Below are 22,778 nucleotides of genomic sequence, written 5' to 3' on the forward strand. Positions count from 1 at the left end.
TATAAATATATGACAATCTATTAATGTAATAATTTTATATATTTGTACATACACTATATACATACATATACATGTATGTATATATTATATATATACATACACATAAGATGACATACTATAGGAACTGTCTGTGTTGGTTGAGCTTTGAATTGGCACAGCTATTCTGGAAAGCAATTTGGAATTATGCAAATAGAATGACTAAGATATTCAAAAAGAAAAAGAAAAAAATAAATGATGATTAACATGCTATAGTACACAGGGCCCTGTGTTCAGCCTTCATTCATTCTTAGGTCTCATGTCACTACATCCTCTGGGCCTGGAACATGACCTGCATTTAGAAGGCTACAGTCCTCACTTGCTAATTTAAAAATAACCTGTCCTGCCTCTTCCTCCCATTTCACAGGGTCCAGAATCAGAGACTTAGAGCCAGAAGGGACCTGAAAGGTCATCTAATCTATCCCTCTTCATTTTACAAAGGCCCAGAGAGGTTAAATGTCTTGCCCAACATCATATACGTTGCAGAGTCTGGATTAGAACTTGGGTCCTCTGATTTCAAATTCAGGACTCCTTCCCACTGCACTGTACTACCTGCTCTTTGTTTTTTCACTTGGTGTAAGAATGTGTATACACGTACGTGTGTGTGTGTGTGTGTGTGTGTGTGTGTGTGTGTGTGTGTGTGTGTATGTTGTTTCTGTTGTTGTTGTTTGTCCTTCATTTTCGAAGAGGACCAATGACATCATGGGTAATGTCTTGACTTGTGCGTAAATTGGATTTGTGTGAGGCAGAGCTAAGCAAAGTCATTAGTCTCACAATCTTTTCCAGAGTCATAAAAGTCCAGCGGGAGGACAAAAGTCAAGATGACTGCTGACGGCCTGGGATACAGTAGTGTCTCTGATGTCTGACCAAGTTCTAAGTGTTCCACAGTGCCTGCTTTAGCCATCTTCATGGCTGTTGGAACAAACTGTTCTCATCAGCCCATTCCTTCAGGGGAAGTCTTTTAAACTTATGTAAGAACTTGTCTTCTCCAGGAGAATGGAAGCTTCTTGAGAAATGGGGCTGCTTCATTCTTTGTATCTGTATCTCCCTACAGTGTGTGCCATCACAGTGCCTGGCACATAGGTGCTTAATAAATGCTCACTGATTGATTAGATAAGTTAACATTTAGTTACCACTATGTGCTAGGCACTAAGTGCTTTATCTCAATTTATCCTCACAAGCAGTCTGAACCGCTGCTGAAGGCACCATAAACCGGGGCTCCTCCTAAAGGGATCATGGCTCCAGTGACAAATCTAGGTACCATTGGATCATAGATTTAAAGCTGGAAGAGACCTTAGAGATGATCAGGTACAACTCACTCATTTTCTAGAAGAGGAAATGAGAAAGGTTAAGTGATTTGCCCAATCTCACAGCTAGATGAAAGACAAGGACTGGCAAAAGGAAAAGAAAACTGCTTATATTGGAAAGTCTTGACCTGCGTCCTCACAAGGCTGAGCACTGGACTTGGCAGAGATCGAAGCCTCCAGCATCATCAGCTATCACACAGTACCTAGGCCTTGCCTGCATCTCCAGCCTCATTTCCCACACTACCTGTTCACAAACCATTGATGTACCTGGAAGTCCTAAAGAGCTCTCGTTCAGTATGAGTCAGGATGGGCCCTGGCTACTAAACAAAGTAATCTGGCACCAGGCTGCAGGAACAGAAGTCCTGTTTGAAACAATGTACGAAACAAGAGAGGGGATGGTCTCACTATATTCTCAACTGGTTGAGATATGATTAGAATATTTATTCTAGGTCTAGACATCCCATTTTAATAGGGAGACTGACAAACTGGAGGACAGCAGCCAAGGAAGGGGATCAGGATGGTAAAGAATTTTCAAAGCCAAGGACCTGGGATAAAGGGGTTACCCTAGAGAAGGGAAGATTTAATGTCGGAAGTGACGTGACCTCCATGTTCCGCTATCTGAGAAGCCATCATACAGAAGATGTATCAGAATTGGTCTGTGTCTTGTCTTGCTCCAGAAGGCAGGACTAGGACCAGTGTGTAGAAGTTATAGAGACAGATTTCAGCTCAACATAAAGAAGAACTTCCTATGAACTAAGGCTTTTGAACAATGGAAAGGCATTTTTTTTTTTAAGCATTGGGCTCCCCATCACTGAAAGTGTCCAAATAGAAGCTGGATAAGTATCCATCTGTCAGAAAGGACTCTAGGAATGGGTTGAAAGTTGGACTCGACCTCTGAGGTCTCTTCCAGCTCCGAGATACTATATCTATCAATAACAACAAAGGGTAGTTTTGGAATCCCAGAGTTTTACATTAGCTAGACACAAGGAAGTAGAAAGCTGGGTTGGATTCAATGCTTGAGCTCTCCACACTATAATCTGCTTCAATCATTTCATCTGTAAAACAGAGATAATGATAGTTTTCCCTTCTTTCACTCTCTTACTGATAAGGTGTGAAGATTAAATGAGAGTGATGCATTCTGAACTTCTTAGGAAAATGTGCTGCACAAGCACTTGACGAGATTAGTCATCTTCATGACTGCCATTTTCCTCCGCATCCCTCTGGGGAAGGAGTGTGCACAACCAATGTACACATGAAGCATACAGACAGAGGCCAGAAGACAAGAGCTCAACAGCAACGGGGTCCTCTCTTCCTCTCCCAGAGGGGATAAAATGGAGGCCAAGGGGCTCTCCAAAAGCCAGCAAATCTGATTTTGAGTTTTGACTCCAGGTCTATATTTTCATTGCCCTTTTCTGTCACTGGTGTTCTTCCTACAGATCTTACTGATGCAAAATGGAAGATTCTCAAAGTTGGAAGGGGCATGAGAGGGCATCTGATCCAATCTGTACCGGAAGAAGAATTCTCTTTGTGACAACTCCAACAAGTGGATATCTAGACTCTGCCTGAAGACCTCCATGGTGGGGAAGCCCACTACCTCTTGAGGTAACTCAATAATATCCACCTTTTGGACAACTGAAATGGTTGGATTTTTTTCCCCCTTAAATGGTGCCTAAAGACCCACCTCCCTGCAACTTCCACCTGATTTGTCCTAGTATTGCCATCTGGGGCAAGCAGAAGCTAAGTATGATCTCTCTTCTATAGGACAGCTCTTTAATTACTAGGCTATAGTGATCACGTCCCCAGTGAGTCTTCTCTCTCCAACGAAATAGCAACAGTTTCCTCAAATGATCGTTTTTTGGCATGACCTTTAATTCCCTTCACCATCTTGGTTCTCTTCTTTGGACAGGTTCCAGTTCAGTCTTCCTAAATTGTGGCTCCCAGAGCTCCACACAATATTCCAGATGTTGTCTGACCAAAACAAAATACAGTAGGAACTATTCTCTTATCTAGCACACTAATAGTAACTCTTTCTCTTTTGGCCAGGAACCCTGAGGGTCTTCCTCTCCCAGCTTGATTTTTTTTTTTTTTGAGTTTTGATTAAAAGGGTTATACCTTGATTGACTTCTTAAAGAGGTCCATTCACTGAATGGGTGTTACCTCACTCAAAGTGAGAATCTGAAAAGACCTTAGCCTAAAAGGGCCAGGGTCTCCCAATGCATCCTGGGCCATCTCCAGTCATCCTGGTGAATATCAGGCCACTGGACACAGATGGCTCTAGAGGAGAAAGTGAGGCTGATGACCTTGCACAGCCCTCCCCTACTCAAATCAAAGTCAACTGCAAGTCATGTTATCATTTCCCTGAGGCCATGGTCCTCTCCAAAAACGAAGGACAAACACAACAATGTCTCCCATCACAGCGTAAGAAAGTTCTGCCTTTTTGGCTGTCTTGTTACACAGAGGGAGAGATTTTACAAAAGTTTAGTAGCACAGGTTTTCTTCATGTCATTAAGAGGACTCTGTGAGCCATCACCATCTGGTAATAGCATCCTTCATTCTGACATTTCTTTGTCCCAAAACATTGCATGGCAACCCTCTGCACATAAGATCAAGTCTAAACTCCTGAGCCCAACTTAGCAGTCAAGGCCCTCTACAATTTGAGCCCAAATTATCTCTTCAGAACCCTTTTCTCCATCATTCCTTTACAAAAACCCTCTGATCTCTCTCCTTATTTGTCTCCCAAATAATCTCCTTCCCATTTTTCATCCCTACCCTGAAATGGCTTCTTGGTAGCTCTTTGACAATCAGAATCCTCCACCTTCTTCAAACCCAGTTCTTCACTGACCACCTAAGTGATGATCTACACTTCCTCAAGATTACTGTGACATTCATTGCACTACTCATCTGTTTACAGCCCACCCCATATCGCTAGTTAAACACATCTTATTGCCCTCTTTCCTCCCCAAAGCCTAGCAGAGAGATGAGTAAGTGTTCAGGAAACATTTGATGATTAGTATGTCATTCTCTTAATGCCAACAAGCCAAAGTTAGGATCATAAGCAAAGAAGGGTGGAAAACATTTTTTGAAAAGGCAACAGGTTCCAGTGAAAAAAGATACTGGAAAGGAACACGGCTTTTTACTAACATAGACCCCAGGGGACCAGCATGGCTTGCCAGGTGCAAATTTCCCGCTTCCTCCTGGTTCCAGTAAACTCAGAATGGGCCACACAGAGGGAACAGGGTGGAAGAGGAACAAGGGCTGAGACCCAGCTCTCTAGTTCTTGAATAGTGAGGAGTAAACAACCCCCACTCCACCCCAAATTCCCAATGTTTTTGGCCTTAGTGGACCTTCCTTAGTTCTCTTCATTTCTAGGCTGTCTAGTCTGAGCACATCAAATTTTCCAGAGGGACAGCAAAGGATTGGCTGTACCTGGTGGTGGAGTCAGTGCCCTGACCCCACAAACCTTTAAGCCTATTTCTTCAAGGCCCAAGTTAAGCCTCACGTCTTCCAGGAATCTTTTCCTGAGCTCTCTAGTCTTCTGACAAGCCTTTATTAAGCATTCACTAAGCATCAAGCACTGGGCTGGGCACTAGGGATACAAATATAAAAATAAAAGCATCCCCACCCACGAGGAGCTTCCACTCTATTGAGAGAGACAACATGTACTCAGAAAATAAAGGAAATACAAATTTGATACCAAGTGATGTCAGTGGGGAAGGGCATTAGAAACTGTATAATTGTCTCTCTAGCTCCTGATCTCCTGAAGCTGTTAGTATATACCCCTCACAGACAGAAAGATAACTAGCAACATAAGCCAGTCCATGCTGTCTCTCCTACTCAACCATAAGCTCCCTTCAGGGTGGGAATTATGTCTGGTCCTCCAAGGTGCCTAGCTGGGAGACCTTGAACATAGTAAGGCCTCGATTAGTGCTTGTTTTGTGAACTTCTACAAACAGGAAGGTATTCAATTAAGGTTTGTGGAATGGTTCAGCTGATTCCCTGATACCAAATCCTGGGTACTTGGCTTCTTTGTACACTCTTTGGAGCTGTGAGACTCCAAAAGTGGAACCACAAAGCAAGGATCCATCAAGCTTGATCTTGTAAGATGCAAAAAAAGCAGAAAGGTGGTGGATTACAGGTGTCAATGAGGCATGCGCTTTCAGACATGGCCAATGTGTTCCTTTGTTTTGTCTGTACTTATTTGTCCCTAGAGAGTGTTAGGGGGCAGTGAGACCCCACGACGATGTAAATAAAAAGAGGAGGGAACTTTAGTAGAACATTTAAAAAATTTTTAAACTTCCAAACAGTATTTTAAAAACCAAGGTTGAGAGAGATTAGACCTCCTTACAAGGGTTCGGTGTGAAGTTAAAATTAAAAATACAGGACATCAGAGTCAAGCCTACAGTACTGACGCCCAAGCTGTGGAGAGTGATAACTGACATACGGTATACCCTCTTACCTTCCGCCAGAGCAGCTGGGCCTGGGGCCCCCCAGGGCCTTCAATCTCATAGCGCATGCTGTTAAAGAGAGCGACTCCATACTGGTCTTCATAGAACTGGAAGAAGTCTTTCAGGATCTTCCCAGTTTTCTCTATAGGGAAAAATAACAAATAAGAGGAACTGTATTTAGTTGCTGTCTTGGAGAAACACTATCTGCAGTGGCTAAAATAAGCTGGCTCCATCCATCCCTCAATCTGTGAAATGGGTGGACTTCTGAAGTGTTCTCAGGTCTGAACACCGTCAGGGACAATGGGCAGGGGACACTGACATATTTACCAACTAATCAACAAGGATTTATTAAGTGCCTGGGGCAGCTCTAGGTGGTGCAGTGGATAGTGTCTGGCCTAGAGTCAGAAAGATTCATCCTCCTGAGTTCAGATCCAGCCTCAGACACTTACTATCTGGGTGACCCTGGGCAAGTCACTTGACCCTGTTTGCTTTAGTTTTCTCATCTGTAAAAAGAGTTAGAGAAGGGAATGGCAAACAACTCTAGTATCTTTCCCAAGAAAACCCCAAATGGGGTCATGAAGAGTCAGATATGACTAAAACGACTAAACGACAACAACGAAAGTTAAGTAAAATGTAAGGAAGACACAGACAGAGAAAGTTGGGGTGGGGGAGGTGGGGGGACAGGAAAGAATGGAGACAGAATATGGAATGCTGTGACTGAAGACCAGAGAGCCCAATTTGGCTGGCATGTAGCATGTGGAAAGGGCGATAATGTAAAATCAGTCCAGGAAGTTACACTGGGGCCAGGTCATGGAGGGCTTTAGAAGTCAGAATGTATATTTTATCCTAAAGGCAATAGGGAACTAGTGGAATTTACTGAGTGGGGGGGGGTGGCATGGTTAGATGTGAGTTTACAAGAAAATGACTTTGGCAGCCGTGTGTAGGATGAGCTGGACTGGACCTATTGGCCCAGAGTTGTCTCTCCATTTGGCAACCCTGCCTTAGCAGGCCTGAAGGATCACCCCACTTGAACTGCAGATAGAGGAGGGCTTTGACCAGCCATACAGACATAGTCCAATCTACACAACCTAGTGCCGGTCTCCAAGGGGGTACTTCTTTCACAGAAGGCAGCTCAGTCATGATTAGTCACAGTTCCAAGAAAAGAAAGGCGAGGTTTATGGAACTGCTGAAGAAGGGAGGAAAGGGAGGTGGGCGTGAAAAGGGGGAGGAATTATTCCTGAATCCCAGAAGTATGAAAAACCAATCATTAGCTGGAGAAAGGCTCTGAAAAGACAGAGTAGCACCCGGGCTCTGAATCGAGGCATTCCCAAGCCAGGGGCCAGCCATTTTTCTAAGACTTACAAACGCTGGTCTTAGGGCTGGAAGAAACTTGAAGAGATCTCTTAACACAGCTCCCTGCCTTCATGCAGATCAGGTGTTATTTAGCTTGGGCTAATGAGTTTTGACTATGAAGTCACAGAACCTAGGTTCTACAACTTGCAACCTGTCTGACCTTGGGAAAGTCATTTAATTTCATTTAACCTCAGTGTACTCATCTCCAAAATGGGGGGGGGAGGGGGATGAACTAGATGATATCTAAGGCCCCTCCCAGTCCTAAACCCAACCCAATGATCTCTATTTTATTGATGAGACAATTGAGATTACATAGCTAATGAGTGACAAAGGACAAAGACTAGACCTCAGTTATCTTGCATATGGTATCTATCTTATTCCAAGAATACACGTGAGAGAGGGTTAGACTCCGTTGGGGAGACAAAAACATGTAAGACGTGATCCCCACCCTCAAAAAGTTAACAGCAGCTTAGTTGGGGAGATAGGTCCTATCCCCACGAAACAGTTAAAGCACAAGACAGGGCAGCAAGAGCACTGACCTTGGAGTCAGGAGGACCTGAGTTCAAATCCAGCCTCAGGACACTTATTAGTTGTGTGACACTGGGCAAGTCACTTAACCCTGACTGCCTTGCAAAAAAAAAATAACAAGACTAGAGAATACTGTAGTTAATCGTATTCTAAACCATGTAGTTTGACAATAAGGGCTGGAGGAGCTTGGAGAGGGAAGGGTCATTGTGGGGAGGAGTAATCAGTGAAAGCTTCCTGGAGGAGCTGGGCTTTGAAGGAGGAAGGGAACTCCAAAACGGAGGAACAGTGTAAGTGAAGGTTTGGAGGTAGGAACAAATATGTCATGTGTAAGGAGTATGATTATTTTCTTAGTGAGTAGAAAATTCTTAGCCAGAACTGAGAGCCCCTGGAAACTGCCCAAAAGCTCAGCACTGTGGGGATTCTCCTTAGAGAGGGTGTCCATTTTGGAGTTATCTAATAAACTGGACCAAGATGACCCCCTTTTCCCCCACCTCTCTTACACACAAATTTTTGTTGAGGTTGATTTGAAAAATTTATCTGATTGTTAACTTCTTCCCCAAATCACTCTTCTGCCAGGGGCTAGCAAGATAAGGGGACAGGATGTTACCCTACATTGAGCACAAATGTTGCCAAGTCATCAGCACACAAGCCAACCAACAACCAAGGACTGCCAAGTGGCCAGTGCCAAAAGCAAAGCCCAGGACTGATCGGTCCTGGCCAAGGCCAGGTGGCCAGATGGGCAGCAGTGGATGAGAGAGGCACAGTTAGCATTCTTTGTGAGAACACGTGTACTCATAGGCAGCTTCTGCACTGGGGCAAAAACAGCTGTACTTAAGAAACTGGAAAATCTGGGGAAAGGACAATATTCTTTTCCCAGCCTGGATGCCAATATGGGGCAAACACCTGGGATCCATTCAGCAGCCACATAAGACCCCAGATATACTGGTCTTTAGTCAAATTTCTCTCTGAACTCTGCATAGATAGCCAATGCCTACACATCATCCTTCAATGGTACCGGTCAAGGTCCTTTCCTTCCATGAAGTTTTCCCCAAACTTAACCTCCCTGGGCCTCAGTTTCTTTGTAATATGAGGTTGTATATGAGATGATCTTGGAGGTCCCTTATAGTTCTAAGCCTATGATTCTGCTGATCCACTGTCCCATTAACCCCCAGTTAACTTTTGTCTCTGAGTTACTCAGGAACCTCTGACACTTCCCTCAATGTTGTATCATTATTTAAATTTCAATACTTTGTCTCCTTGGTTAGACTATGAACACTCAGAGGGCAAAAAATGTATCTCCTTCCATCCACAATGCAGTTGGGCACAGGAATGGATATACAGGACAGCCTGGAAAGGGTGGCTTCAGAGAATCCTGGGAAGATTTATATGAATCGATGCAGAGTAAAATGCGCAAAACCAGAACAATTTATGTAACAATGAAAAGAAAAGGAACTTTGAAAGACTTAACAACTCTGATCAGTGTAACAACCAGCCAGGATTCCAGTGTACCAATGATGAAGTATGCCGCCTGACAGAAAATAAACATTTATTAAGTCCCTACTATGTCCCAGGCACACTAAGCACTGAGGATACAAAGAAAGGTAAAAAAACAATCCTTGCCCTTGAGAAGCTTACAATCTATTGGGAGAAATGATGAGAAAATAGTATGTACAAACAAGCTATATACAGGATGAATTGTAAATAATCAACAGAGAGAAGGTACTAGAACTCAGAGGATTTGGGAAAGGCTTCCCATAGAAGGTGGGATTTTAGTCGGGACTTGCAGGACACACAGTAGGCACTCAAACATCTGTTGACGTGATTACAGGGATGTACTGGGATCCAGTGGAAAGAGTTCTGGATTGTGAGTAGGCACTCATTATATACTAATTGCTAGGTTAGAAGAAGGGAGAGGGGGAACATGACAAGGCTAACCAGATATGGGCTGGCTCTCATTCTTACCAGCAGCTGAATTCTCACCCATCCCAGTTACCATCCTCATGCCACTACACTCCAGCTCTCCACTTGGCACCTCGGATGGGTGAATAGATTGTGTGTGCTATTTCTTCCTGGCTGGGATAGCCTCAGGAGACTTTGCAGACCTGTAAAGTCCTGACAAGAGGGAAATCAATGGCCCTTCCTGCAGGAGTCAGCATGTGGGCTGGGCAGGAAGCCAGAAGCCCTTGCCAAAGGGGGCCTCCGGCCTCCCAATCTTCCCCAAACTTAAACTCAGCCACCGTGGTGCTTTAAGGGAAACCATCATTGATCCAACAGGAGAAACAGCAGCAACACCTTTTGAGAAGAGCTGAAACAAGGTGTTTGTGGTTTCCAAGTAAAAGGCAGCAAATGAAAACAACAACAAAATCAAACAATCAGCCCGTACATTACCCCCTTAACATCTTCACCATCACCGCCCCCCTCAGAGGCCCTTCGGATGAGGTAGGGAAGGATTTGAGGGGAAAACCGAATTTTCCCAGGAGGGCAGAGAACAGAAGTGGCCTGGACAATCTGCACAGTGAGAGAATGCTTGGCAATGAGGAGATGCATCTGATCAGATTTGCTGAGACTATCGACACCACCATGTCCAGTGTTCCTTCCAGGCTAGCAAATCTTATGAAAGCAACTTGAGTCTTTATCTTCCTCACACCCCTGAGACAGGTTGGGTCTAGGGAATGCATGACAGGGACACTGAGGCTCAGAAAGGGTAGAGTGCCCAAGGTCATATAATGAAAGGGGTCTAATGAAAAGAGCATTGACTCTGGGGGCTGGAAGATCACGATTCAAATCCTGCCTCTGACACTTGGTATCAGCATGATTATATGTGTGGGGGCCGCTAGGTGATACAACGGATGGAGCACTGGGCTTGGAGTTAGGAAGATCTGAGTTCAAAGCCAGCCTCTGATACTTGCTAGCTATATGACCCAGGCCAAGTCATTTAACCTGTCTGTCTCAGTTTCCTCATCTATAAGATGAGAAGGAAATGGCAAACCACTCCAGTATCTTTGTCAAGAAAATCCCAGGTGCGGTCATGAAAAATTGAACGTAACTGAAACGATGGAACAACAAAAATCACAAATATGTATGACCTTGGGAAGGCCACATAACCTCCCTGAGCCTCAGTTTCTTTGTCTATAAAATGAGGGAGTTGGACTAGATGACCTTTGAGGTCCCTTCTGGCTCTAGAATTAGGATCCTAAGATCTTAGGAATCATTTTTATCCCTGTCCCCCTTCAATCCAAGCCCAGAGACAAGGCCTTCAACCACAGCTAGAGCAGCCTCCAGTTTTGTCCCCCAGACTAGTCCCTGAGTCCTCGGGTTGTTAAACCCCGGAACCTTTCCAGAGAGAAGATGCAACACTCACTTTAGGAGCTCACTGATTCCCCTATCTTCTGTCTAGCCACGAACAGGCTTGTGGCACGAGCGTAAAGATGATGGCCCTAGGAACCAAAGGAAGGCTCCAAATCCTGCAATTCAAATCAGTTAATATTTGTTGTGACTTCTATGCATATGACACTGTGCTGGGTTTCAGGGACCCAAACATAAAGAGACACAGTCTGTGCCCTTAAGGGATTTGGGTTCTATGACTGTTCGCTCATTAAAGCACTGTGGAAAAACTCAACCATCCATTCAGGCAGAGTTCTATACCCGTTCCCGCCGTGCCTACCCCAAGATGGGCATCCTGAAAGAGTCAAGGGGCAAAGTCCCAGGGGGAAGGTTGCTAGATGGAATTGGATACAGGTGCTGAAGGAAAAGAGGAGTTAAACATGACTCTCAGGTTTGAGGCTGGATGACTGAGGGAACAGTGATGCTATAAAATGGTGATGACAGAAATAGGGAAGTCAGAGCTGGCTTGAAGGAGAGGGTCAGGCAGTATCATGGAGGAGGCTCAGAGTTGCCGATGAGCCAGGCAATTGGAAATGTAGGTCAGTGGCTCAGGAGACAGGTCAGGTTAGAGATGGTGGTTTGAGAGTCCTCGGAGAGGACAGAGTTCGAGTTATAGGAACAGATAAGGCCACTGAGAAGGTATAGAAAGAGATAAATGTACTCCTTGGGAAATGCCTGAAATGAGAGGATATGAACACAAAGATGAACTGGCAAAGGAGATAGAAAAATGATCTGTTAGAGAAGTGGAAGGAAAACCAGAAAAGTGTTGGTGTGTCATGAGACCCAAGGAAGAATTCCAATTAGAAAGGATGCGGTCAAAATGTTAAATGCTACAAAGAAGTCAAAGAAGATGAGGACTGAAAGGAAGACAGTGACGTTGGTGATTAAGAGGTCATTGGTGACCTCTGAGATAGCAGTTTCCATAGAGGAAGCCACATCACAAGGCTTTGAGGAATGAGTGGGTAGTAAGAAATTAGAGAAAATGAGGATGGACAACTCTTTGGGGATAGTCAGCAGCAAAAGTAAGGAGGGAAAGGATGGTAGCTTGAGGGCACAATGGGCTAAGAGGTTTTTTGTTTTGTTTTTTTTAAGATGGAAGGAACCCAAAGCTTGTTTGTAGGAAACATGAAAAAAGCCTAGCATTAGTTGCCAAACGAATGCCACATATAATAAGTGCAACTGGAGTCTGCTGTGGGCTAGCGTGTTACCTGAAGGCTTCACGCAGGAGGTGGGACTGAAGGGGAGCCAAGATGGAAGGGTGGGATTTGGATAGATGGAGCTGGGGCAACGGCATGCCAAGCAGTAGAGGCAGCATGGGCAGAGGCACGATGCAGGAACGTGCACAGTGTGGTTGGCAGGAGTGAAATGCTCAGGGAGGGTCGTGGGACAGAAGGCAGGAGAGGCAGGCTGAAGCTAGAGTGTAGAGGGCCTTGAATTCTAGGCTAAGAAGTGTGCATTTAACCAGTTTCACTTGGTCCAAATGCTTAACAATTTCTACTTCCCTTCTTCCTCTCTACTTGCTTGGTATCTGTCTTGACACAAGACCACTGACCTTACAAATGAGCATCCACTGCCCCATGGACCCAGCACATACCCCCAGCTTTATGGGATGCTTGTACAATCTGTCCTTTTTACCCCCCACTCTTTCAGCCCCGCCCCCAATGCAATCCTGGGCTAGGGAACAACATAAAACTCCCTTCATAATTCTTTCATCCCCCAAATTTGAATTACAGTTAACACATCCCTTTGAGCCAAACATCCCTAATGATCTTATTACTCAAATTCTTACCACATGGTCTCCGCATGAATATTTGCTAAGTTCCTTCAGAAATCTGAACCTTATTATAAGGTTTCCTCTAAATAACTCAACTATCAGCCTTCTCCCTTAGTCTTTCTCATCCAGACACCTTGTAACTTCTCATTCCATTCCAATGACCTTGGTAAAAATAAAGCAACACAGATTTTCACAGTCTGAGAGCTGGAAGGTACCTTTGATATCACCTAGTCCAGCCCTCCTATTTTACCAACGGGGATATCGAGGCATAGACGTTTAAAGTGATTTGCTGAAGGTCACTTAGTTTATGGCACGGCCTAGAAGAGAATAAAAGTTTTCTTGACTCTCAAGGCCAGTGTTCTTTCTCCCCTGCAATGTGATTTATTTTTTATTTTTATTTTTATCTAAAACATCGCTTCCATAACAGAATCAGAGGAGATCAGATCTTTTCCTCCCATTTCTTTCCTCTTCTGGCGTATTAAGCCCTTTTCTGGAAAGCAATCCCAAGCTTTTGGATCACAGTTATTAATTCAACTCCAAAACATTTATCAAGTGCTGATTGTAAGCAAGATTCTGGGCTGGCTTTGGGAGTACAAAGTCAAGTCCCTTAACTCAAGGAACTTACAGACCAGTAGGGGAAATGAGGCAGGTACATAAATTGGAATCTAAATTGGAAAATTATTAAGAGCACAGAAGAATCAGGACATAATGATCTGAGAGATATCAGGAGCAAGGAGTAGGGAAGGAGGGTGTCATCAGAGACATAAGAAATTTGGTATCAAATCAGAATGAATTTAAAACTCCATGGGATGGGACAGGAGACAGAAGGGGTTGATAATAACAGCTAGCAGTTACACAGAGCCTATTATGTGCCAAGCACTGTGCTAAGTGTTTTACAAATACGGCCTCATTTGATCCTCCAAATAATCCTGGGAGGTAAGTACTATTAGCCCCATCTTACACTTGAAGAAACTGAAGCAGAGCTAGGTGAAGTGACTTGCCTGGGGTCACACAGCTAGAAAGTATCTGAGGGAGGATTTGAACTCAGGTCTGCCTGACTCCAGGCCCAATGCTCCATTCACTGGTGGGGCTTCACAAACTTTTTAATTTCCAAATGGCTCTAGTATGAATTCGTTCAACATACATTTGCCGAGCATCTACTCTGTGCTAGGGGCACTGTTCAGAATACAGAGATAAAAAAAAGACATGATCCTTGGCCTGAAGGAACAGGGATACAATTACGGCACAAGACAGAATTAAGTAGCTATACAAAATAATATCCACTTTTGGTTTGGGATGGGGCAGTGGAGATCGAAGGAAGAGGTAGCATCAAAATTGGGTCTTGAAGAGTAGATAGGTTCCTTTGTGTGGAAATTGGTAGGAGAGGGTATTTCAGGCCAAAGAAATGGTACAACAGAGACAGAAGAACATGGGATATGTTTGGGGAAAGGAGGAATTGTCCTAATCTAATCAATGGTGAGAGATAATTATTCCCAGTCTTTGCTGGGTCATCTGAAGTTCCAACCGCATCTTGCCCCCTTGCATAAATCATGCCTGCTGCCATTTGAGCATACTCAGGTTGCTGTGATACTGACCGGGAGGACCAAGCCCCCAGATCATTTTCCATTCACCCCATCACAATAGGGGTCACTGCTCCCGAAGCCCTCTTCCTCCAGGATCCACATACCACAGCTGCAAGGACAATTCACTGCCATGTCCCTGGGCAGCAGCCCGAACCCAGAATGAATGTAAAAGGCAGCTAATTGGCTCTCCAGTTTGTGGGTGAACCAAGTGAGGCCCAGAGGAGTTTAGTGACTTGTCCAAAGGTCATCCAGGAGTCAGTGGCGGTGAGGTCAAGAGCCAACAGGTCCTAATTAGTCAATATCATTAGAATGCCTAGAAATCACACTAGACGGTGAATTCAGAGAGTAGGGTAATAGTCACAGCTCTGCCTAGAACTGACTCACTGGGCAACCTCAGGCAAATCAGCTGCTTCTCAGGTGCTTAGTTTTTGCAATGAGAGGGCTTTTAGGCTAAGTCCCTCGCAACTCTCGAGATTTTTATGAACCTATGAGTCTATAACAGCATTCCCAGGCCCTCCATGGGAGGGCATGTCCACTCCATAAGGAAGCACCTCTTCGCCCTACTCCTCCAAGGCCCCTCGACTTCAGAGCTGTACTTTAATTTTGTTATCAGGCAAAAAACACTTGGGGTTGGATGGGGATGTCACAGGTGCACTCTTGACAGAGGAGGGGGTGGTCTAGGCACTATGGGCCTGGGAGAGGGAAGTCAGGTCTGGGAAAGGAGGTGCCTGTCAAAACAGCACTGGGGTTCATGGCTCTCCTTCCCCCGGTTCTGCCCACATTATAACTGTGTGTCCCCAAAATTTGTGCCCCAGGGCATAGCCCAGATTCTCCAAACTAGTTATAGCTTTATGGTTGGTCAGTCAACTAGCATAAATTAAGCACCTACTATGTGTTAAGGAACTGGGCTAAGTTCTGGAGATACAAAGACAGACAAAAAAACAGTCCCTATTTTTAAGGAGTTCACAGTCTGATGGAGGGAGGTAACATGCACAAAAAGAGGTACAAGATGTACACATACACACATATAAAAATATACATGTATAAAATATATGACCTATTATATGTGGGCACCTAGGAGCCACAGTGGATAGAGAGCTGTGCTTGGAGTCAGGAAGACTCATTTTCCTGAATTAAAATCTGAGCTGCGTGACCCCAGGCAAGTCACTTAATCCTGTTTGCCTCAGTTTCCTCATCTGTAAAATGAGCTGGAGAAAGAAATGGCAAAACCACTCCAGTATCTTTGCCAAGAAAACCCCAAATGGGGTTACGAAGAGTCAGATATGACCAAAAAATGACTGAACAACAAATCCGTAAATGTGTGTACATCTTATTTGTGTATATACATGTATATGCATATATGTGTGTGTAATAAATTGGGGGTCGCATCAGAGGGAAGGTACTAAATTTAAGGACTACGAAAGACTTCTTGCAGAAGGTAGAACTTTAGCTGAAACTTTACAGAAGCCAGGGAAGCAAGGAAGCAGAAACGAGGAAGAAGAAAGTTCCAGAAATGGGAGACAGCCAGGATAACAGCTAGTTATCAGAAGATGGAGTGTCTTAAAAGCCATTAGATCTCCTATTTGATTCTAGGACTAGGAGGCCATTGGAATTTACTGAATAGGGTGGTGACAAGGTCAGATCTCCATTTAAGAAAGATCAGTTTGATAACTGAGTAGAATATGGACTGGAGTAGAAAGAACCAAGGGAGGGAGCCCAACCAGTTGCTACTGCAATAGCACAGGTGTAAGCTTATGAGGGCCCAAAGTGTCATAGGAGAAAAGAAGGTGAGACAACAGGAGTCGGGAGCTGATTGGATATGGGGGTGGGGTCTGAAAAAGAGTGAGGAGTTAAAGACGACACCCAAGTTTCCAGCCTACGCTGCTGGGAGAATGGTGGCACCCTTGCAATAACAGAGAAATTAGGAAGAGGGAAGGGATGAGTTGGGGAAGAAAATAAGTTCAGTTTTGGGAATGTTGAGTTTAAGACTTTCCACTGGAAATGTCTGAAAGGCACAGGGAGATGTAAGACTGGAGGGCAGGAGAGACATTAGGGGTAGACAAACAGAACCGAGAATCATCTATGTAGAGATGATAACTGAATCCATGGAAGCCAAGATCACCAAGAGAAATACTATAGAAGAAGAAAAGAGACTCATGACAGAGCGACAGAACAGGGTGACAGTGAATGTTAGTGAACACAACCTGGATGAAGATGCAGCAAAGGAGACTGAGGAGGGGTCGGACAGATAGGAGAACTAAGAAGAGAGGGAGAGGAAAGTCAGTTATCAACAGCTTCTCAAAGGTTTTTCCATAAAAGGGAGGAGATATGAAAGACAATCCTAGCACGGATGGATGGGTCAAGTGAGGGTTTTTTGAGGATGGAGGAGACATAGGCATATGACTAGACTAAGACGTAGACCAAGCAGTAAAGAAACAGCCAGCAGACAGGGAGTGACTGAAGATTAAGAGTAGTATGGAAAATTATTGCCCTTATGGCAATAATTATGGCAACATTAAGGTCAAATATGAAAAATATTTCACAACAACACATTAGCAAATAAATAACAGAAGCTATTTCAGGGGATGTGGGGTGGATTGATCCAGTTCTGCTAAGATGCCTGGAGTATCTTAAAATAAACAAACAAAACATCTGACCCATATTCTGATGGAACAGCCCATGTAGCACCCAGACAACCATGTTCACTTGCCTCGGGAAAGTGTTTGGTCAGGTGTATAAACATATAACTTCTCCCCCTGCAAATTTATCAATAATTTGGTGCCAGGGACTGTGTCTCATACTTTTCTGTATACTACAGGGTCTTGCCCAGAGAATTTGTCATTCATCTCTTTAAAAACACTTATTGAGGACTGTGTTGCTGTGGAAAGAACACTGCATTCTGAAGCACAGGAACTGGGTTCAAATCCTGGCTCTGCCACTTAGTATGTGATCCTAGGCAAAGCGCTTAACCTCTCTGGGTTTCCTCATCCATATAGGTTTGGACAAGACAACTTCTAAAATTCTAGCTTTCTGCTAGGTCTTACAAGGAATAAGTATATATATGTGCACATATATATATATATATAATATATATACACATATAGACATACACACACACACACACACATATATATATATATATATATTTTTTTTTTTTTAGTGAGGTAATCAGGGTTAAGTGACTTGCTCAGGGTCACACAGCTAGTAAGTTTCAAGTGTCTGAGGTCACATTTGAACTCAGGTCCTCCTAACTATAAGACCGGTACTCTATCTACTGTGCCACCTAGCTGACCCAAGGATTTTTTTTTTAAATCAACAAGATAATCCCTGACCTCAAGGGGTGTATAGTGCGGCAGTGCAGACCAGACATTTTTTACAAATAGCTACAATACAAAAGTAGAACGTGATAAATATCCTAAAAAGAGGTTCAGAAAGAGGAATTCAAGTCAACATTTGCTGGGCATCTACACTGTGGAAAGCACTGTGCTAGGTACTGGGTACACAAAGATGAAAACAAAATGGTCCCTGTCCTTAAAGGGCCTATTTAGATGCCAGTTGAGGAATCTGTGTTTTATCCTGAAGGCAATGGGGAGCCACTGAAGATTCTTGAGCAGGAGAGTGACATGGTCAGACTTGTGCCTTAGGAAGATTATTTTGATGGATAGGTGCTGGATGGATTGGCATTTAAGGCCCTCTTCAATCTGGCTTCAACCTATCTTTCTACCCTTATTTCACATTGCACACACACACACACACACACACACACTTCATTCCAACTAAACTGGACATTCCATCTCCCACCTCCAGGAATTTGCCCAGCAGGCTGAAATGTCCTCCCTCTTTATTTTCCACCTTCAGAATCCTTACCTTCTTTCAAGGTGCTCTCCTTGAAACCTTCCTAGATTTCCTCAGTTCTTAGTGTCCCTCTTCAAATAATCTTGTATTTGCTTATCATTGTACATTTCTATATCTTCTTTCCCACCCTCCCTATGACTGAAGGTCCTTGAAGGCCAGAGACTCCTTTGTGTATGCCTGTAATCCAGATGTCTAGCAGAATGCTTTCTGGGATGTAATACATTTTTACTGGACTGCTGGATTACTAGAAGTAGGAAGACCAATTAGGTGGTAATTAAGAGGGAGGCAGGGTGAGGAGAATCTGAACTAAAATAGTGGCTCACTGAGAGAAACGAATAGGATGGAAGTGAGAAAGCTGCTGTGAAGGGGGAATGGATGATTAGTTGGATGGGAGAGGGGGGAAGGGAAAGCTAGGTGTTATGGCTGACTTCAAGGTCACAAACCTGGGTGACTTGGCTGCCTGTCCCCTCAGTGGGAATGTCAAAGTTTTGAGAAGAGCCTGATCTAAAGGGAAAAAGATAATGCGTTCTCTATGAGGCATACTGAGTGATGCAAGACATCCAGGTTGAGATGTCCAGTGGGTAGCTGACAACATGGGACTGAAGTTTTCTTTGTGTCAGGAAGATACATGTGCATGGATATGTTTACATATAGCTACAGATAAGATAGAAATACATAGATACAGGCATTTGGGAGTCCCTTGTATAAAGATAATTGAACCCATGGAGTTGATGAGATCATCAAAGGAGAGTGTCAAAAGAGAGATGGGTCCAGTTCACAGCCCCAGGGGACACCTACACTAAAGATGCAGGTGATGATCCAGCAAAAGGGACAGAGAAGATATATCACAGGTAGGATGACAACCAGGAAAGAGCAAGAAGAGTCTTATAAAAGCCAAGGAAAGACAGATAATCCAGGAGGTCAAAAACTGACCAGAGATCCCTTCTACTTGGTAACTCTTACAGAAGTCTTCCAGCTGGAGGGAAGAATATGAACTGGACCTTGCAGGAAAAGTAGGTTTTTGAAAAGTAGAAAAAAGGTAGCAAAGGGCATTTCAAGATGAAGAATAATGGGAGGTAGGAAGGTAGTCAAAATATTCAAGAAATGTACACTGCACACAGTAGGGCACACACTCGTGTAAAGAAGCTTAGTGGACAGGCTTTTAGGCAGAGATCACACAAGATCACTGTGTGTTTAAGGTGAATTACTTGGGCAGTGAGATATGGGATAGATTCAAGGCAGGGAGAGAATGCAGGTAAGAGCAGTTAGAAGGCTATTACAATAGTCTAGGTGAGGCGTAGTAAGGGGTCTGAACTGGGCAGAGGAAAGGAAGGGGTAGAGGAAACAGACAGGAAGAGAGGGATGGGAGTAACACTGAGAAAGAAAACTCAGTAGGAGCTAGGGACTGACAGATGTAAGGGGAGATTCTGAGCGAGGGTGGTGCCATTTAACAAACACAGAGGAAGGCAGCTGAGGAACTGGTTTGGGGAGGACGACATCTTGTTTGGTTTCTGAGGTGCTGCTGGTCCATCCAGGCACACAGAGGAGGTAGAAGAGCTGGTAAATGTTTGTTGGATGAAGTGTCAAAGAATTAAAGGTCAGTGTCAGAGAGGTTTCCACACCTGTTGCCCCAGGGTTCCCCAAGACAAATCTCCTAGCCTGGATAGAGCCCATGTGGCATTCCTACAAAAGTGCTCATTTGTGATAGTAACCTCAGATCCCTGTCACACCCTACAGTTTCCAGGGCTATGGGACAAGATTACCCTAATCATCTCTGCCTTCTAGCCCAGTCAGCCCCCTCAAAAAATGACTCCCGTCCATGCCTCAGGTGCAAACACTTGGCCCTTTCCTAACCTCAGGGCTCACTCCCTTCCCTCTGGGGCAGCCTCGTCAGCAGGAGCCCATTCTGAAGCAGGGGCTGATTCACGGCTCCAGACCATGGAGGCCATATCCCAAAGAGGGGAGAGGAGAGAGCTGTGCAAGGGATGATTGAAGGGTCAGCACGAGTCTGTCTTGCCCATCGTGGGGATGAACAATAGAATTACAGATCTTCAGAGCTGGAAAGAACTTCCAAATCAGTGTTCTCCATTTCCTGCCTCATTTCACTGATTGAGGTCCACACAGGTTAAGTGCCTAGCCAGGTACCCAGGGTAAAAGTAATAGCTAGCTGGGACCACAGTCCTAATCTGGTGTTCTTCCCACCACACTACATCACTATTTTTTTAATCCATCTACAGGCATATAATTAAGCACCTACTATGTGGTATACTGTACTAAGCCCTGGAGAAACAAAGGTAAAAGTTAAACAGTACCTGTCCTCCATGCAAAACATTTTTAAATTTTTTTCAATGAACAGAAATCTATTTTCTCTCCTTCCCTTCCCCCATCGAAAAAAGAAAAACAAAAGCCTTGTAACAAATATGCATAGTCAAACAAACAAATTCCTGCATTGGCCATGTCCAAAAAATAGGTCTCATTCTGTGTCTATTATCTTTCTCTCAGAAAGTGGGTAGTATGCTTCATCATTGGAAGAAGCTTACATTCTTTTAAATTGGAAGATGGGGAGAGACGAGGCAGAAGGAAGCTCCTAGATCAGGGGCCAAGCTAACCAACGGAAAGAGTAGTAATCTCTGATTTTCCAAACCGACAAAATGGAAGATCACGCTACTTCCTCCTGAGTAACTCATATTCTGAGAAAAGACAGTTAAGCTAGAGTTCTTCAGAGGCCAATGGGAGGGATTGGGGGAGGGGGAGGGAGAGACAGAGAGAGAGGGGCAGACAGATAAAGACAATAAAGACAAAGAGAGACAGAGAGAGACAGACACACAGAGAGAGAGAGAGAGAGAGACAGAGACAGAGAGAGAGAGAGACAGAGAGACACACATACACAGAGGGTCAGAGAGATAGAGAGAGAAAGAGACTTCTAAATTCCCTTCCAAACTCCCTTGGTAAGGCAATTCTTTTGCACCCTCCCTAAGCAAAGAATGTACAAGTTAGAGCCGAGAACAAACACCCGTTATTATACAGTAGGTGGGGACTATTGACAAGCTCCTGGAATAACTTAGGCTGGATGATGGAGCCTGGGAAGCAATTTGCCTTCTTTTTATAGGAGTGGTTGTAGTCAGGTTTTCGGACCCGGTTCAGCCAGAGCAGAGGGAGCCACAGTTATGCCCCATCCTCTCATTCCTGTGCTCCCTGAACACACCTAACCAAACAAAGACAGCCCCAAGAGGCCCTCACCCAGTCCTTTGGGACCAGTTTCAAGCCTAAGAGGTTTGCAGACTGAAACCAGGTGGGCACACCCCAGGGGAGTGGCTGCCCCAGCAACTGGACTAGCTGGTTTTAAGAGTACTTTGGGAACAGACCAAACCTGACCCCCAGAAAATGGAAGGCAGAGAACCAGGGTCTGCTCAGCAGCCCAGGAGAGCTGTTCACTATTGTACAAAGAAGGAAGAAGCCCAGATCTTTCTCTCTGGCAGTGCAAGGAGCCAGGGACCCAGGGGCAGGGAAGAGAATGAATTACCCTCTTGGAACTCACACTCAGTCGGCTAGGGCGTGAGAACGATTTGCTTTCTATTACCCATACAAAATCACAGCCTTGAGTGAGAAGGGCCCTCAGAGATCAATACCCTTTAACTGTTCAGATAAGAACATGATGAGAAACTGAGGCCCAAGAAAGCTAAGCAACTTGCCTAAGGTCATGCAGAGTTGGTGACAGAGTTCCTTCTACCATAGTATGACTCGTGTATTACTCATTTCAAAATAGCTTCTCTCTGACATGGAGGATTTCTTGCTTTTCACCCCTACTCACTCTTCCAGGGTGTGGCTGAAAAATTACAAACCTGGCATTAGCCTTTTCTTTGAGCCTCAAGCTCCAGCCCTTGCACTAACTCTAGTGACAGCTGTGGTACCTCAGAGTGAAGGACAACACGGTCCCTTAAACCCAAGGGATCATTGACTTAGAGCTGGAAGAGGTCCCTCTGGTCCAATCACTTCATTTTTACAGGTGAGAAACTGAGCCTGAGAAAGGTGAAGCCCCTTGACCAAAACAGATACTAAACTGCAGAGCTCGGTCCTCCAAATTCAGATACAGCCCTCTCTCCACCAGACCACACTTAGCCGCCTTTCCTTCCTGCCTCCGGGAACAAAGCAACTCTGACCTTGACTCCTCAAGGTTGGTCCCAAAGAACCAGGGTCTCAGCCACCAGAATAGCAGAGGCAAAGGCCCCTCCCCTTACGGGAGTGCAGTAAACAGCAATATAAATTTCAACTATAATTATTGCTGGATCGGCATTATGTTATCTTTGGTGTCAGAGTGGATAGATTGCTGGACCTGGAAGTAGTAAAGACCTGAGTCCAAATCCTGCCTCAGACACTTACTAGCTGTACTTAACCTGTGTCTGCCTCAGTTTCCTCATAGGTAAAAAAAAAGAGACAATGGCTCCCTTGTCTCACCAGGACTGTTATGAAGATCAAATAAGCACGTAAAGCAGTGTGCAAACCTTATAAATGC

The 22,778-nt window shown here is 44.4% G+C and overlaps 1 protein-coding gene across 1 annotated transcript in view; it reads right to left on the reverse strand.

The window, feature by feature from the left end:
• Positions 1-22,778, reverse strand: part of NIBAN2 (niban apoptosis regulator 2) — a 109,219-nt gene that overhangs the window by 43,850 nt on the left and 42,591 nt on the right. The window contains exon 2 of the mRNA XM_036752816.1: positions 5,800-5,930. Coding sequence (XP_036608711.1) covers positions 5,800-5,930 — 131 coding nt within the window. The remainder of the gene's footprint in view (positions 1-5,799; positions 5,931-22,778) is intronic.

Source organism: Trichosurus vulpecula, chromosome 3 (genome assembly GCF_011100635.1).
Source record: "Trichosurus vulpecula isolate mTriVul1 chromosome 3, mTriVul1.pri, whole genome shotgun sequence".
Taxonomy (NCBI): domain Eukaryota; kingdom Metazoa; phylum Chordata; class Mammalia; order Diprotodontia; family Phalangeridae; genus Trichosurus; species Trichosurus vulpecula.